This window comes from Poeciliopsis prolifica, unplaced genomic scaffold (assembly GCF_027474105.1).
Source record: "Poeciliopsis prolifica strain line A6 unplaced genomic scaffold, Auburn_PproV2 SCAFFOLD019, whole genome shotgun sequence".
NCBI classification, from domain to species: Eukaryota; Metazoa; Chordata; class Actinopteri; order Cyprinodontiformes; family Poeciliidae; genus Poeciliopsis; species Poeciliopsis prolifica.
In genome coordinates this window covers 7,462,320-7,480,378 of record NW_026562394.1, presented here as the reverse complement: position 1 = coordinate 7,480,378, position 18,059 = coordinate 7,462,320, and the positions used below count along the sequence as shown (strand labels likewise).

At 38.6% G+C, this 18,059-nt stretch overlaps 1 protein-coding gene across 5 annotated transcripts in view; it reads right to left on the bottom strand.

Annotated features, from left to right (window-relative positions):
• The window catches only part of abr (ABR activator of RhoGEF and GTPase), a 121,211-nt gene that overhangs the window by 52,651 nt on the left and 50,501 nt on the right, over positions 1-18,059 (bottom strand). For all 5 annotated transcript variants that reach the window (XM_055043360.1, XM_055043361.1, XM_055043363.1 and 2 more), the window contains 6 exons: positions 15,354-15,452; positions 13,559-13,744; positions 8,860-8,967; positions 5,891-5,951; positions 1,948-2,000; positions 8-148 (listed from right to left, as the gene is read on the bottom strand). In XM_055043360.1, coding sequence (XP_054899335.1) covers positions 8-148; positions 1,948-2,000; positions 5,891-5,951; positions 8,860-8,967; positions 13,559-13,744; positions 15,354-15,452 — 648 coding nt within the window. The remainder of the gene's footprint in view (positions 1-7; positions 149-1,947; positions 2,001-5,890; positions 5,952-8,859; positions 8,968-13,558; positions 13,745-15,353; positions 15,453-18,059) is intronic.

The following is an 18,059-nucleotide window of genomic DNA, read 5'->3' as shown; positions in this document are numbered from 1 at the left end:
CACATACCTCTCCTTTAGGCGTAGTGACGGCAGTCCTGCGAGGGTCAATCTCCTCGTTGATGGAGGAGAGGAAGTTCTGAGAGATCCGCAGCGCGTCCTGCAGCAGAGGGAAGTCTGGGTGGTCCTTGGGCGTGTGCTTCAGCAGGTCCTGTTCCAGCCAACAAACAAATCAAACCATCTAAATGCATTCAGTATTACTCTCTAGCTTTTAATTTCCTATCAAACAAGGAAAATATTCACTCAAGTAACGTCAGTTCCTGGTTTTTGATGAGTCCTGTAGATGACAGGACAGCCTTCGCTCCAGAAAGAGTGCCGCCAATTTCCTTGCGTGGTTAGCAGGCATGACAGGAACTGAAAGCCATTTCAGAGTGAAAGGCTTGTTGTTTCTCTGCCAGCTTTATGCAAACATATGCATGTGAAGCACAACCACACGCACACAACGGCAAAAACTGCTTCCATGGCTGACAGTTTCTGAATAATATTTGCTCATTTAAGGTGTAAGCCGGTTTGGGGCTGGAAACAATAAATCTGGGTTTCCCTTTTCAGTCGCTATTAAAGATGCAGAAGCTGTAAAGACATCAGCAATACCCTCAGAGAAATAATTGTTGGGAAGATTTAAAAGGCCATTTCCCGTGAGGGTTGGTGTTCTGTCAGACTGAGCCAACAAAAGATCACAATACAATCCTCTACAAGCCTCAGACAGCTTGCTAAATACTAAAATTTCACAACAGGCATTCTCTTTCCTTTTCAAGAAAGAGAATGCCTATTGAAGAAATAAAAATGGAAGGATGACCAAAGCTTGGAAAATTGGCTGAATGAGCCACAAGATTTTCCTTTGGTCAGATAAAAACAAAGTATTTGATCCAGATTTCGAGGCCATCTTTCTAACAACAAAAGGTTGGAAAAAAAGTGGGACTATCACCCCAAATATGGAAGATAATGTATATAAAAAAAAGGGCTGAAAAAAAAAGGAAAATTAAATTGTTGACAAATTCAGAAGTGATGCATTGAGACGTCAAGAAAGCGGAAACAACCATTTCAAGTCTTTCTTGCTAAACGATGCTCTAGAATTAGGAATGCACGGATTGCAGTTTTTTGGCCGACCCCCAGTCTTTAAAAAGCCTGATCTGCTAATTCTGATTTTGGTTAATTCCAATTTTTTTTTTCTTTTTGAAAAGTTGCCAAATTAGAGACAGTGTGGGGTGACTATTATAACTCCACACAGGCAGACCTGACCTCTTGGGCTGAACTGTCAGTCACTGTCACTACATAGCAAAAGTAGACAGTGGTTGATTTTTTAGACGTTGACCGCAGTAGAGAAGATTAGTGGAAAAGATCAAAATCAGATGTAAGTATCGGCCGATTGTTGATCTTCCATAATTAGGGAAATTGGGGCTGAATTAGCGCACATCCCTGTCTAGAATCGAGTTTTTAAAAAATTATACTGACTGGTAAGTTTTTTTCTTCATACAAAAATTGAGTCAGTTTGATTCCATTAATAATAACAACAGTGACAATTTGGCCTTTTGCTTTGAACACTTGACTTAGATTTATTTAATCTTAAAAGCAGGTAAAGACAAATCCCCAAGACTGCTTCCTATAATTTGTATTTTATGGAACATTATGTTATAGAATGACACAAAGTAGTGCATATTTGTGAAATGGAAGGGAAACTACAAAAGAAAAATATGATAGGATTTCATTTCAGGGTGTAAGAGTAAGTGGGAGCTGAATAAACACCTTCACAGCTTCAGAATAAAAGCATCTAATAGCCATTTATCATTTTCCTTCCACTTTACAGATGTTCCTCAAGCTAATTTGTTCCAGCAAAAAAAAAAAAGCTTTAGCTAGGAGCAAGATAAAAGTTTGCGTTTATTGTTATTATCCAGCACACAGTTTAAGTGGGCTGCTCCTTTAAGGCTGTGGAAGTGACTGTGGTTCACTCACATGAAGGACCAGGGTGCTTCTGGTTACGCGGTCAATGGGCTTGTAAAGGAGATCTGTGGGGGAGAGAAGACGGAGAGTCTGAGTCAGCGCAGACACACAGTGGGTCACAAACCCGGAGCTCAGACGACAATAAATACACAAGCCCAGCTCACAGAGTTAAACAAGGAAGTCTTACAATGACAAAAAAAAGGCTTTCTTTGTGGGGGTTAAATAAAGACATTTCACTGATTATTTCTTCCTAAGTTTATGCACTGATAAATAGTAATTCTGCATCGTGCGGTTGCTGTGATCTAAACTACACACAGAACTAAATAAGCAGTTATTCTAAGAAGAAGAAAACACAGCACATCTATAAAAAGCGCTATAAGACTGAGACATTCCCTCATCGCCGCTCTCGGCTGGTTTCTCTAGGGTCGGCTTTGCTGCTAAGATGGTGAAACAGCAGCAGTAGGTGGCACACATGACCGCTGGAGGTAAAACACTCCCACAGATGCAGCAAAGTGAAAAGATGGAGGGAATAGAACAAAGTCACATTAAGGAGAAAAGAAAAATGGTTGGTGGCATAAACATAATAAAAAAACAAGCCAACTCTGGATGTAGAACATGACTGTTTCTCATTTATAATGTATAAACTATATTTTTTCCCAAATCAAATTTTTCAAATTTCTCTATTCTTTAAATTCTTTTGCCAATACTGAGGCATTAATAATAAACCCGATGATGAATTAAATGGAAGATGTTTCTAAGCGATAAGACGGAATGGACGTACATCCGATCCAAAAGATGGATGAATGGATGGATTCAACATTTAGATAACGCGGATGACATTCGGAAACATAAATCTTTGTCTAGGAGAAACACTTCAGTGAATTTCCCAACATTTCCAGATTGTTTATGAAAGCTGTTATACAGAGAAAAGAAAAGAAACAATGACAAAGACATTTTCATGACCCCAGTCCTATGGACTCTCACACTGCAGTCCAGCTTCCAGAAGCCACTAAATAAAAACGTCAAAGCTGCCTCACCCTCATATTGCAGCACGTGTCACATGACATTGTCGTGAATTACAATGCTACAGCATCAAGGGCAGAAACAAATGGAAAGCAGCTAATGCTGTTTCACCCAGGAAAGAAGCTAGTCTCCATTTCAGAAATGAAAAAGTTAGAGCCAATATATTTGAGGCCCGAGGGAAGAAAACTAGCCAAGTGAAACAGAGAAGAAGCTTCTGCATGCAAGGAGGGTTGTTCCAGTCAGGCAGAGAGCAGGACCACCACACTTTGCTTCAACTGCAGTCCTTTAGCTGGGCAGCACCACACAAACATTTTCTCTTTCTCTTGTTTATGCCGTTTTCCTACTTCCTCCACAACGAAGCACAAAAGAGTGAAAGCAAAACATCCCTCCTTTTCTGCTGGTGGGACTTCCATCTATACACTCCTCACTGAAATATGCCCACACAGATACTGTTTAATACTAATGAGACTCAGCTAGGGAGCTGTGCAGATGCTCTTTGAAGTCTCTCCACCCTGTGATCATGTCTGCAGCCCCAGTCAATTGTTGTGGCTCAGTGAAGCGATGCCGCCACCTCCAAGAGGGTTTACTACATGTCCTGCACGGACTGCGAGGGAATATTCAATTATGCGTGTGTGCAGAGTGAGTCGCACACACATACGCACAGAGAACAAGCGCTACAGGAAGTATCATATGACTATAGGCCACTTTGTACACAACAAGGAATCTGTGGAAGTGAGGCGGCGGTAGGTTAACTGTGAATGTAAAGCAAGGCATGAGCTTCAGTAGCTCATGTCCAGGGCAGTGTTTGTTCTGAGGTTGTGTTTAGGTGTAGCCATCTTGAATTGCTACACCAAAATTACATTAGAATTTATTCAAGGTATCTGCAGGATTCAGCAAGTCAAATTTAAGATTTTTCAGACTTTTCTCAAAGCCACATTGAATGAAATTTGAGACTGAAAAAATATAAATATTATGGTCAAGCATAGCAACATTTCTGGGTTTGGGTGGCTCTTGGCAAAAACACTGCATATGACTCCCTACAACTTAAAAGGTGCAGTATGTAATTTCTGTTATTTTTTTCTTAAGTTTTTTACATGTTAAAACTGTCACCATGTCATGACAATTTGCAATGAGACAAATAATCTATGAAATGATCAATCTCCTCCACCAACACTCTGCGCTATTATTGACGTCTGAGGGATGTTCCGATCTGATCTTGATACCAGAAATCGGTTCGTTCTCTGACAAAAAACAAGTATCGGATAACATTTGCGTAAATTTAAAATTTCTGATATAATAACGCCAGTGGAAGCATTTTGCTCCAGCATTTAGTGTGATGCATGCAGATCCACTGGTTAATAACAAATGGATCAGTTGTTCTCATACATATTGTTCTGTGCTTGAGCAATATCAGTCAAGCATTTCCTACTATAAAATAAGTAGTAAAAGTATGTATGAGTCATGCTGATATCGCATGGGGTTAATATCGGTATCGGACAATACTCAAAGCCGAGATATCGGTATCGTATCAGAAGTGAACAAGTTAAATCCGGACACCCCTGATCTAAACCTGATCACAACACACTGATCCTCTGGGGACCAAATATATTTACAGTGAGTTTGAATAATTTTATAGCAAAGTTAAAAGTGTTTCAAACTGGAAAATGTTTAATTACAGCCATATTTATTGACATAAATAAATTTACAATCACATTAAAACTGTTTTGGTCTCAATGCTGCATTTCCAAAAATGATTGAACAAAATTTACTTACAAACTAAATATACTGACAAAACATAATAAAACAGGAGTCGGTGGGTGTAAGAATGAAATCCCTCTGATGCCTCAAAATTAATAACAGAGGCTATTTTAGATGCTGACAACCCCTGGTTGTTGGGGGGATATGCAGTAGCTTCATACTACATCACTGTACATATAATGAAAGAGCTTACAAACTGCATAAGCATCTGTGAATAATAATAAAGTGCAGCCAGAGCACAGAGGACAGATCGATAAAACAGTTTCTCTAAATTGAGAAAGTGTCACTGGCAATACATGAATTAAATACTTCCCAGGTATCATGTAATACATTTTACAGCAAATTTGGGTCCTTTCTCTGTCCCTTATAGAAAACTACCCTGAGACAGAATGCTCAAAGCAGCAGCATTTAGTTTGTAAAGTAGAGACAAAGTACAGCCAGATGTACCACACACTTATTCTCTCACATCGACACACCATTACTTTTTCCTACATTGTTTTCAGGTCAGTATACTCAGAAAATCTGGATCTTTTTAACAAACACACAAAAAGGAATCTCTAAAGAATATTAATTATAAGGTCCTGCACACACAACAGCTTTAAAAGAAACTTCCATTCTCTCTGCACTCTTTAGCAAAGCAGTTTAAACAGAACAGGCAATCTTAGTAAATGAAAATGAAAATTCAATAAAAAAAACAACTGTTAATTAAGTGCTCCTACTTTATGGCTCAATCCTATTCCACCTATTAACTACAGGATCCCAGAGATACAAAAAAAAAAGAAGAGAAAAATAGCACTCCGTCAAAGTCAAGTGGCTCATTTCATGCAGTCTTTACCGGATCTGCAGCTACAACACAGTCTGAGCACCAGCAGAACCGCCATATCCCTCTTCTGCTCTTCTGACTCTCCGCTCAAGCTCACTGCCTCCCTTCTCAGGCACACAGGCAGCAGAGGAGTGAGCCAGTGAGAGAATGAGAGAGAGAGTGTGTGTGTGTGTGTGAGAGAGAGAGAGAGAGAGAGAGAGAGAGAGCAGGTTCACACATACTACAGTTTGACTCCTGATGCCCACCATTGGATACACAAACAGAAAGGACAAGACTGGATTCCCTTTCACAACCCAGAACGACATAGACGCATTCTGGAGCCTAAAAGAACAGGAAACACACACGACTTACCCTCCATTGAACTTTTTGTGGAGGAGTCTTTGGAGTCTTTGGGTCCTTTCACTCTAACAGTCTGGACAGAAACAGGGAAAAAAGAAAAATATGATTAAGAAATATGAATCTCAAGATGTTTACTAAGAACTGCTGACAAAAACTAGAACCATACTGGACTGATTATAAGGAAAGAAGGACCAAAGTGAAAATAAAAGAAATGTACAATTACCACTTTTTATGAAATGTTACATTGTGCAGTACTTACTTGGCCCTGATCTGTGATCAGCAAATCAAAAATCTTATTTTTTTTCTATTCATCAAATGCATCAGAACTAAGAACATAAGAACTCCCACCATTGTTCTGGTCTTTAGCTGCATCAACCAGCAAAATGTACTTTAAAGATGCATTTTTCTTTCAGTAAAAAGCAGACAATGAAACATTTGATGAATAAATTAGGGTAATATAATAATACTTCAATTTTCTGCTCAGTTCAAAAGTAACAGATGGGCAACATGAAAAAGAAAACAATCCTTATGTTTTTCTGCATTAACATGGTTTCAAATTAAAAATCTAGTTTAACAATCATACCAGATGAAAATAAGTAATAAAACCTAAACAACTAATGAGATTTACTTTCAAAGATTCCCTTCAGAATTGCAGACCTTTATGGATTATTGACTTTCTTTATAGCAGGTCCAGTGAAGTGAATTTGAAAGGCCTGAGCAGAGCAGGTCCACAGCCTTTATTAGTGGATGCGGATTAAGTGCAACTGGAAGTCTCTTTGTCTTTGAGGAAATTAATTTGTTGAGATTTCCTCCACAGCCAGCTGCAGTTAGCATTTTCTAAACGCTAAACCATGGAATATTTTACATTCATTGTCTTCTGTGTTTTTAAAACATAAAATAATCTTGTTGTTGGACTTTGTGATCGTCTGTTTGTGTTGCACCTCCGGCCCAATGACAACTGGAAACTGCCCTCTGCAAACCAGTGAGCATAAAGCCAGTATAAAATATGGATGAACGGATAAATATTTGTGCTGTGCTACAGACACACCTAGCGTGTCTGTATTTTTAGCACAATATTGATCGCAAGAGCCGCAGGACATTGAACACGATGAGGTTTCAGAGTTGTGATAGCAGCTCAGAGAACAGCCTCAGTTCACATGAACAGATAGTGAGATATGCTTCCAAAATTCAAATCAACGGGGTCTGGATTTGGGTTAATTGATTATTATGGTAATAGAAGCTTTTCACATGTCAAGTCTTTAAAATGTGGGGAGTAATATTTATTAGGGACGGCTCAATCTGATCATTAGGGATGGATGGGATCCTGATGAAGGCTTATTTGTATTGCACAGTTCAGTAACAAAGCAGTTCTAATTTAATAATTATGAAACAACCAAAAAACATTACATTTTGTCAAACGCCATAATGAAACTTATCAAGCAAATAAGTTCCAGCTTTTACTAATAAAAGATAACGCTAACAGATGGATTTTTAAGCTTGATTTAAAGGAACTCTATGTTTCAGCAGCTTTGCAGTTTTCTGGACGCTTATTCCCAAAATTTAAGTGGATTGAAGCTGAATTCTGCTTCACCATGATGGTTCTCTCAGACCTGAGTAATTTGTAAATATAGTTTCCAACATCTGATTTTAGTATACTGTTGCTCGTTGCATCAGCTGCACACCCAGGAAGTTATGTTGGTGTGCTTTTGAACAGTCAATTTCTAAAGATTGTGGCCTATTTTCGTGTGAACAGCTAAAACAAAACACACCTCATGCTCACAATGACAGAACTCTGTTCTGCAAGTTCTGTGTTCATGATAAACAGCAAATATAGCAGAATTATCAACAAGTCATATCAAAATCAAGAGAAGATATTCTGAAAGTACATATTTATACACATACATACATACATATATTTTTTGCATATTTTCTAAAACTGTCATAATGTTGTGACGGTACGATATGAGACAGATAATCTGTGGGGGGAAAAGATAAAGTCAGAAAATATAATGGGACCGTAAGAAAAAAAAAAGTTTTATTTATGTAGTCAAATTCAAGTAAGCATTTTAAATGTTTCTTTTTTGCTCAATAACTTTGAGTCATAGAACACAATGAAGATATGAGTGAATTAGAACCAACCAATTAGAGCCAGAAGTGGGTCTTAACGCTCATCAATCACAATCTCATGTGGTCGTGCCGTTGCTTTGTGCTACTGCTACAGCTTTTCCCCATCAGCAGATCTTGTTGTGAATGCTAGGCTAGTTAGCATGGCCACTGTTGACGGCGAATGAACGGTTTTCCTGTCACGGTGAATTGTTTCTTCGCCGTTAGCACATTTAGCAGTGAATATGTGGTGTTGAGTGAAAGCGCTACAACCCGCCTCCTGGCACTGATTGGTTGTTTTTGGTCGGAAGTGGTGCATTTCTTTAGAGCTCAATAACAGAACAGGGTGTAGGTGGAGGAGATTGATCTTTTCACAGATTATCTGTCTCATTGCAAACCGTCATGACATGGTGACAGTTTTAACAAATGTGCAAAAAACAGTTTCTAATAAAGTTACATACGGCAACTTTAACTGTTGTCATTTCTGTTAATGTGTCCATGTGTGGGTCAAATGGTTCAATCATATGACTCACACAGGTAAGCTCATGTTCCTCATACTAAGAGCACATTTCCCCATAAACAGCTGCTCTCAGAATGAAAGGATTATTTAAAACGTAATTTGCTTCCCTTTTTTGTTTCTGTTCATCATCACCTAAGTGAAAAGGATTTGTAGGAGCCGAGACAAACAACTGTTTACTGTCCAATCAGTGATGTAGAGACCTATAAAAGTTGTTGTTCTCACACACAACAGTTTTTTTAATACACGTTAAAGTACATAAGCCAATGGATGCTCCTGATTTCCTTGGCAGACATGTTACAGCTCTTTGTCTACCCACCGATGCTTTTACTGTAAAGAAAAAAAACAAAAAACAACTAACCTCTGATATCTTCTGGAACTGGGAGTTGGCCTGACTGCATTTCTCCGCCGTCTCCTGCGCGTTCTTGTAGTTGTCCACAAAGGCCTTGTAAACTCCCAGTTGGCTGGCCTACACCATGACAGAAGAAGAGATAAGTCAGGAAAATATAAAAAGACCGTAAGAAAAAAAAAGTTTTATACATGTCTTAATACGTAGTCAAATTTAAGTAAGCATTTTAAATGTTTCTTTTTTTTTTCTCTCAATAATCTTGAGTCACAGAACGCAAAGAAGATATGAGTGCGACTCAAATTTTTGCCTGACATAAAAGTCCCACCAGAAAAAAAAAAAAAAAAAAACGACATAAAATATATATGATTTACGTATTTAAGTCCAATTTACTTTTTGAAATAATGTTCAGGCCTTAATTTTTGTTACATGATTTTAAGGCTTTTTAACGATGCACGGACACAGACTATTACGGTCCTGTCTGGCATGAATGCATAAAAGTAATAAAAATACCCACTAACAGTCAACAAATCCCTTTCAAAACCCCTTAATGTCCAACCACTGGTAGATATAAGCTTTCCCCTTTTCTGAAAGAGTTTCTGTCTTTCTCTTCCCATCTTCCAGCAGCCCCACTCTGCTGCACTGTGTGCATTGTACCACAAGCTGCAGGCCAGCAGTGCGTACATATGCACTCTGCTGCAGTTTAGCTTGAATGCAGAAGCTGGAGAGTTGACTGCACTCTATCAAAGCGAGTGGATTTAACTGAACAGAGTGAATCAGAGGCTATTGTTACTTTTGTTCCTAAACTCCCAATCTTATCTTCATTTCCTCCCATCGCTCTTCTAGATACAAAGCATTGTACATGTATTGAAATCCCCGCAACTTTTACATTTTGTCATGTCGCAAAAACAAGGACTTTGTTAGCTGTAAACAAAAGCAATAAGGCATACCACATAATTTAGATGCGGATGAGGTTCTGAAAAGGTTTAGCTGCAGAAATCGACAGCTCGGGTCGATAATTATTAGTCCTGCACCCCATAAATCAGGATGTGATGGAAAAGTGGCAAACAGAAAATCACTGATGAAAGAAAGTCAAAAGTAGTACTGTGTGTTTTTCTATCGCATAACATTTCAACACACATTTGGTCTTTTTCAGCACAAACAGAAAAATTTCACTCAGTCAACAAGTTCAATATTTTAACGCAAAACCAAGCCAAATAAGGATTCAATCGTCATTATCACAAAAAGAAGTGAGTTTTTGCGCAAGGTTGGAAGGAGAAGAGAAACTTCCAGAAATAGAGAGAGTGGGAAGCACACACTGATATAAATTCACAACATTTCTTCACGTTGATTCGGCACTTTGTGACAAAGTGTCCGGAATGGGAGGAAACCCACGGCGCTCCGGGGAAAACGGCAACACTTCACGCAGTCGGTCAGAGTGGCAGGTGGAAAATGAGGGAATATGGGAGCAGTATTGTCCACAAACACATAAACAACTACTTATAGTTTCTGCATTTGACACTGCTGATCAAAAATCAGCTGTTTGCACTCTCTGGCCAAAACCTCTAGAAACAACTAATAGGATTATGATCCGATTGAGACACAAGAAACAAGCAACAAATTGAAACACTGAACGACGGCATGGCTGCAGAATTATCATGTGCTGCTCTTAGTGGTAGGAAATCCAAAAACAGCAGTTCTGTTGGGACACACCACAGTTCATTTCTATCCTTATCACAACTATATTAATCATTTAATTATTGTTACAACTGACAATTATTTTAGTAGTTGATTATTAATTGATTAAATTAGTTGATTTCAATAATTGATTAATCACGATTAATACAATTAATTGATCCGATTAATTGTTTCAGCCCCATATTAAGTGTAAGCTTAATGTAAACAAACAAGAGTGTAATTCTTGATCTATATCTTGACTAAAATATAAACTCTGGGTACGTACAGTGACTCTTGTGCACTTCAAGGTTATTCTTATCTACATGCAAATACCACTGTCCCATAATAATTGAGGATTTTACTGGATTTGTAGAGTATAAAACCAAAACTATAACTTTGGGGTGTTTTTCAGAAAATCACATCTTTTGCCCTAACTTTCTTTTCAACGACGGGATATTGTCCACTTATGCAGAAGGTCAAAAGTAGCATTTTTGTTTATTGTTTTAAAAACAAACTGACTCGAAGCTTGTGTAAGAAAGGTAAGATAACTGGGAAGCATAGCTAGCTTTCGTCTCGTTTTTCCTGGAACTCCTTGATGCTCCAGTGGACTCCACGCTACCGATGAGAAGCAGCAGGATGCATATAGCAGCTAATTACGCCGCCATCTGTATTCTCACACTGCCACTCTGACTAAATGTTTTGCTGTCACACAACATGCTCATCTATGCACATTTAAACAGCACAGATGGGAGTTGATGACTACAGTAATAGCTGACTCTTGCTGGTGTGACTCCTGTGATCCCAGCAGAAGAAAGTCACTCCAGGGAAAGTTTGAAGTCATTTGTACCATTTGGTCTGATGTTAAGCATCAGCTAATGGCACACTTTCAATAAACGTTTCATTTGTTCACACTACCCTGGGTCTGCATGCATGAGGTGAGTCGACATTTTCTGACTGTAAAAGACAAAAACTGGGCGGGGAGATGGGTTTGTGTACATGACCTGGCACCCCTGGGAAAGATGTATAGAAGAATTTACAATTACTTTAGTAGTCAATTAGTCTATCAATTATTCTGATGATTAATCAATTAATCTGATAATCATTCATTTTTAATGAAAAATTAAGCCTTTCTCATACATCCTTATGTTTTCTTTTAAAAAAATTGCATTTTTTTGAGTCTGTCTACTCCAGTTAACACTGAATTGATCACTTAATTAGTTAAAGATTATTTCAGTAATCAATTCATCACGATTAATCTTATTAATCAATTGAGGCCTACTCTGATGTAGGAACATTTGGGGGGGGGGGTTGACAGGATTTGACTCTGGAAGCTGGTCTAACTATGGAATGATGCTGATTTTGTGTTGATTTTTCATGCGTTTTGGATCATAATATCGTACACTGATGGTCCATTTTCTGTTTACTGGAAGACTTGACTAAATTTCTATTCAAAATCTCTTGCTATTTCCACGCCTTCCTGATGCTGTGTGCTCCAAGAAGGTTCTCATAAACAAATAAGTCAATGCCGTTAGTTAATTAGAAAATAAACATTTTATTGCCTGAAAAGCAGTGATATAGAATTCCTTGAGTGAATTTGCACCAAATTAAGCTAAAATATTTAACACTTGAGTAGTTTTGGCTAGGACATATTTACTGACAAAGATTTGTTCTTTTTTTTTTTAAAAACTTAAATTAAACATATTTATATTTTTTAACAGTTCTGGTCTAATTACTGCTCTGAGAATGTTACTTTTTCAACAAATGGCCCTTTTTGAAATCGTATACTCCAGTTTATGGTGAATCGATTACTAAATTAGTTTACGATTATTTCAATAATTGACTAATGTGATTCTTTCCACTTCATAACATGCACTCTTTTTTGTTGATGAAATCCCAAGTGAAAGGGAAGCTTGTGGGTACTATGTAAATAAATATAAAAAAGTTTAACACTGCCGATTTCACAAAAGTTATAAAACTTTATGTTGATTTTATGTTTTTTTTTCCCCTTTAGATTTTATGTTGCTTGTTTATATGGCATCCAGTACATCAATTTGGGGCTTTAACTTTTGGCACAAGAATACATTTACAGCCATTTGCTGACTTGAATACTTTACAATGTGTCTAAATCTGATCCTCCAAGAAAGATGAACACAAACTATAGATTTATGCCATAACTGGACAGCTACACAAAAGACATCAGCTCATGTGTTGACAGGTGTAGTAAAAACCAAGAGGATTCTTGGCTCTTTAAGCTGGCAGCCAATAGAAGCAACCATTAATCAGAAGCAAGTTGAGCCACAGTCGTGTTGAAAAATAGATGCTACAATCTGTTACTGAGCTGGAAAACACAGTATCTGCTCTAATCACAGCAACAACAGCACAGGATCTCTCATGATGGAACAGACATCGGATTGATTCAGACCCAGATTATGCACCAGAACCTTCGGTCTTAGCCGAAACAGCTACAGGACATAAATCGCCTGATTCAAGACAACGTAAGAAAATAACAGTAGAGAAACAAAATCAGTTTCTATGAACTCCAATATGAGCTTACTGCTGCAAATTGTTACTGAAAATATAACTTGAATTCAACAATTTTCAATGACTATAATGGATTTTGGATTCTACAGAATAGAAGATCAGCTACAATCCATGTAAAGCAGTTCAGTTTAATTGTTTACTTTTTAAAAGCTAAACCAAATTGATAAAGCTTAATATTTCAAAATTCACTGCAAAGGTGATTAATGTGACAAAGGTCAAAGGTAATATTGACACCAATATTTCTGAACAAAACAACAATAACAAAAGTATTAGACTGAAAGCTGGACTATTTCTGCAAATGTCAGGGCCACGCGCGCACAAACAGGAACAGCGACTTGGTGAATCACTTGTCTAAATTTGGCAGCCAACTCAGAGAAGCCTGAAAACTCTCTGTTTAGCAGCCATTTTCTCTGCGGATGACATCAAAGAGGGGGAAAAAAAGAAAAGATAAAAAAGACCCATGCAGTTTAACGTCTTGAGGCAACGTCAGACTCACCAGCTTCTGGAACAGATGCCCCACGGTGACCTTCTCGTCCCAGCGCTGTATGCTGGGCAGAAGGGCATCGTAGAACTCTTTGTGGATCTCAAAGATGTCCTGGATTTTGTAGAAGATGGTCTCTATCTGCTGCATGGTCAGGACGGGCTGCGAGCTCGTGGCTGCGGCTTTCAGGGGGCGCATGGGCTGCAGAGGGAGAAAGAAATCTAGTTGACTGGCAGTGGTTGAATTAATGGAGTGTTAGATCATGTCGAATTTGAGAGCAGATTCGTTCAGGTGGGAGGGACTCAGGGTCCAGATAAGAGAGAAAAACTTAAAAGCTTTCTCTTGGGCTGTCAACGAGTCACAGTATTTCTGATTTCAAAGGTTGGACGAAGGCGCATCAGACAGGCTAGCTCACTGTTTTTATACAGTGGTCATGATGGCCACAGGTGCACAGTTGGATCCAGTAGATATATGAGAATGAAAGACTGCATAAAAAGTTTGCTATTCATTCACGAGACCAGTCGAGTCCATCAAAAATAATTTCAAATGTCCAAACAGTGTTGCAGTGCATAGCTAGTGGTCTCCATAGAAGATGTGAAAAAGTGTCATTCAACGTAAAAGCTTGAACAATGTATAAAACTCGAGACGCATCAGCTACCTAAAAAAGTAATGGTTCTTATCGCCACTTATTATCACAACTGTACCTCAAAATATCGCAGTAAAACTAACTCCATATGGCCACCCCCACTTCTAGATATAAAACACACAAGCAACATATGTAATTGGATCGTATGTGCAGTCTGAACAGAGAAAATGAAATGAAATGAAGAGGAAGGAAGCAATCGATCAATCAGGACAGTATTGCTTCAGAATGTGAAGAATTTAAAACCATATAACACCAAAACAATAAAAACACTGGTGTTATATGACTCAATTAAAGTGAACTGAAAGTAAACAGATTAATTAAATTCAGTTTATTTACATACACGCCATCTGAAGGCAGTTTAGAAGATAAACAGGCGTCCATCATGACAGTTAATTAGAATCAAATTAAGTTAACCCATTTCATTCAAACTCAGTCCAAGCATTTAGTTAATTTCCAATTCAATTATAAGTACTTTGAAATCATGTTTATACAAACATCATACAGTTGGGCTGAGTTGATTATATAATACATGTCTGCCTACAGAAGCCCAGCCGATAGCGTCAAGTCGCTAATTTTACAACAATCCCTCATCGTGGGCAAGCCTGCGGTGACAGTGGTTTAGACTCAAAGCAGCTATAAACGACTACACAAGCAGAAACAAATTCGGCGCTGCTCTGCTACTGCGGTTTTCAACATAAAAGACGGTGATTAAAAACAAAGTAGGGCTAAAAAATATGATGCAAATGTGTTCTGGAGACACCCAGCGACTTTGGGAAAAAGACAGAGTGGGTTGTGTTGAGTAACGTCTGGTTGCGTCGTCAAAGACGGCTGAGTCGGCAGCTACTTAAAAGTCATGACAGATTTAACTTTACTGGACCCTGTTTCGATGAACTCACTACAAAACCTGCTACTACTGATTTTCCATCTTTACTTATTAATTCCAACTTTACTGAACAGTGGTTATCTTGAATCCGACATGTGTAAAACCCCATGTTGGTCATAGGGCAGCGTGTGGCTATAAAAAGGCAGGAAATGACATATTGCGCTGCTTCAGCATGGGGAAACGTAGTTTCAGGAAACTGCAGTGGCAGCGGTTCAGCTCTCAATATGATTGAGTATTTTCTGACCCACTAAACAGCGATTGTGTGAGAGTGTGTGTCTCACCAACACCAGGGCCTCCAGTTGGTTGATGTAGATCTCTTCGCTGGCCAAGAACCCAGACAGCACCAGTTTCTTCATCTCCAGCCCTTTCTCAACATCTCCCTGCAAAACAATACACAACGCTGTAATGAAGTGAACACAAAGTACATGCCGGCACCACACGGGAGGACCACGACTTTTAATTCATTTCCTGCATGGTGCCAGAGCAGTTACGGCACCGTGTGAACACCAGAATAAAGCAAACACACGTGGTTGAAACAAAAACCTGACAGGAATCCATAAAACCTGAGCAGTGAGACGATTTCCTGATCTGAAAACATTGATGGTGATTTAGCTCATTCATTTGGCGTCCGGGTTGCAGCTATGCATAGAAGTCAGTGTCAAAGAAGTCACAGCTATGATCATGTTTTATAGCAAAACATGACATTTTTTCTGATTAGGTCTGTTGTGTTAGAAAAATCCTAACTTTTTCAAATATAAACATGGTGTTCGCAATCACATATATGTGATCATGGCCATTTTTGGTCTAAATGGCCGTGGAAGAAAGGTGATTTTAGCAGCTGTATATTGCTGCCAAATGTTTTGGATGCTTATTGAAACATATGGACAACAGATCCATAGTTTCTTCACATAATACATGTAAGGTGCAAATCTGTCAAGAAAGGTTGCAGTGGAAGTCTAATACCAATCAGTTCCTCTAGTTTGTATGAAATTTCCAGTTCAAAGAAACAATTATTTTTAGATCGTGTTTCATCCGTTTCAAACTGTTCATTTAAATCTGCATGAATGTTTTGGCGTCTTTTCTGTGTGCGTAACATTCAGCGTCATCTTAACGGCAGCACTCTGAATTTCAGAAGAGCAATAGAAAAGGTTTCTGTGCATTTTTCCTCGACTTTCACGCTAATATGGTTTATTTTTCCTCCCCGTTTTCCAGGCAACTTTCCTTCAGGAACGCAATTTTATGATATTTCCACAGTACATAACCCAGGTCAGGGCATTTTCTTTCATTTTATTAACCATTCCTTAGCCAGCGAGTGCGAGAATAGTTGAGTCACATGCAGTTTTACTTTTAGGCAGCAGTTTCTTCTTAAGGTTTTCACTTAATTATCTGCTAAGAAAAGTGCAATCATTCCAGTAAAAAAAAAAAAAAAGGCTTAATTTAATGTACCACGTAGGAGAGCTTCATGTCATAAAACCACAATATCAGATAAAAAAAAATAAAATAAATTGTGATACTATCAGTTCTGTGGATAGAAAAAAATAAACTGTCTTCTTTGGGCTGGGTTTCTGAATCTGTTTACACACATGTACCTTCACGGATCTGCAAATAGCAACTAGTGAGGAGAAAGGATGATTAATTATTAACACGGACAGATCCTTGCGATGATATCAGCACACCAGCCCTCCCCTAAGAGAGGGGGAAGAACGCCCAACTTTGGCTCTACGTGTTAAATCCGTCTCAACTACCAGGTACCACTGACATTGACGTTATCTCTGAAGACCAAAGGTGTGGTTTGTGATGACGTTGTGAACGATTACCACACAAAGTGTGGTGATTCACCAGTCTTTTTTTTTTTTTAAAGACACAGCTACCTGTTTAGAAGTTTTGAATTGGTGCAGTGTCCAAATGCTAACTGCAGTTGACACCGCAGTTAGCAGTGTGGAACATCAATCCACAGACGTTTCTGTGGATTGGACCAGGTTCTATTTTCTTAACAGGACACGAGAGACCCAAAACAACAGAGTAAGGTTGCAATGTATGAAATTAATCGCACGATAAATTAAAACTATCGACCTCATTTCAATTATCGGCTTTATCGTTTCTTCCAGCCTTTTTCTCTTTCTGTTGATGACACTGAATGAAAAAAGGCTCAACTCCAGTGCTCTCCACTGACCCTGCCTTCCTCATTTCCTCAGTGTAGTGCCCAGCGTGCGCTGCACGATCTCAAAGCTGTTGGCCGATTGTCGGCCCATTTTCTAAATCTGAGAAACCACAAACTAACCGACAGAAATCCTAGATATAACTGTTTGATCGAACCATGTGGTGTCCAACAATGGACACAAAATAATAAGTCCAGTTAACTAATTTTAAAGCCAGGCATTAATGGATGCTTTACTATAATCTGCCTGCAATGCATATGGCTAGAGTCAGCTGAATGAAACTCATTGTAACCTACTTAAGTCACATTAACGAAGAACAGCTGAAAAGTTACCGGGTTTATCAACCACGGTAGCAATTTCGCTCCAACTCCTCCCCTCATCATTTCTATATTTTTTGCACGAAATGTTGAATAAACATTCATGTTGTTTAATCTCCGATGTCGGGTTCTGCGCTTTCTGACTGGCTACCTGTCACATTCAACAGACTGCGTTAACAGTCGGGGAAAACCCCTGATTTAGATCGGCGCGGCCACGACGATCTACGGTAACACACCACACACTACAGGATGATCGGTTATGAAATCCCAAGCAACAATCTTAGAGAACATCCAACGTTTTAAGATTGTCGTCGAGGGGAAAATCGGGGCAAAAAAGTGTGTAGTGTGAACTATTGCATCAGGTAGTCGGATGTGACCGTCTTCTCTATTTAAATCTAATTATTACAGAAGGGTGATATACAATACAGACTTCATAATCTGCACTCTTTTGGTTGAATGCAGTGTTTATTTCTACTTTGGCTTTATGTTGTTTGATTTTATTCAAGTACAT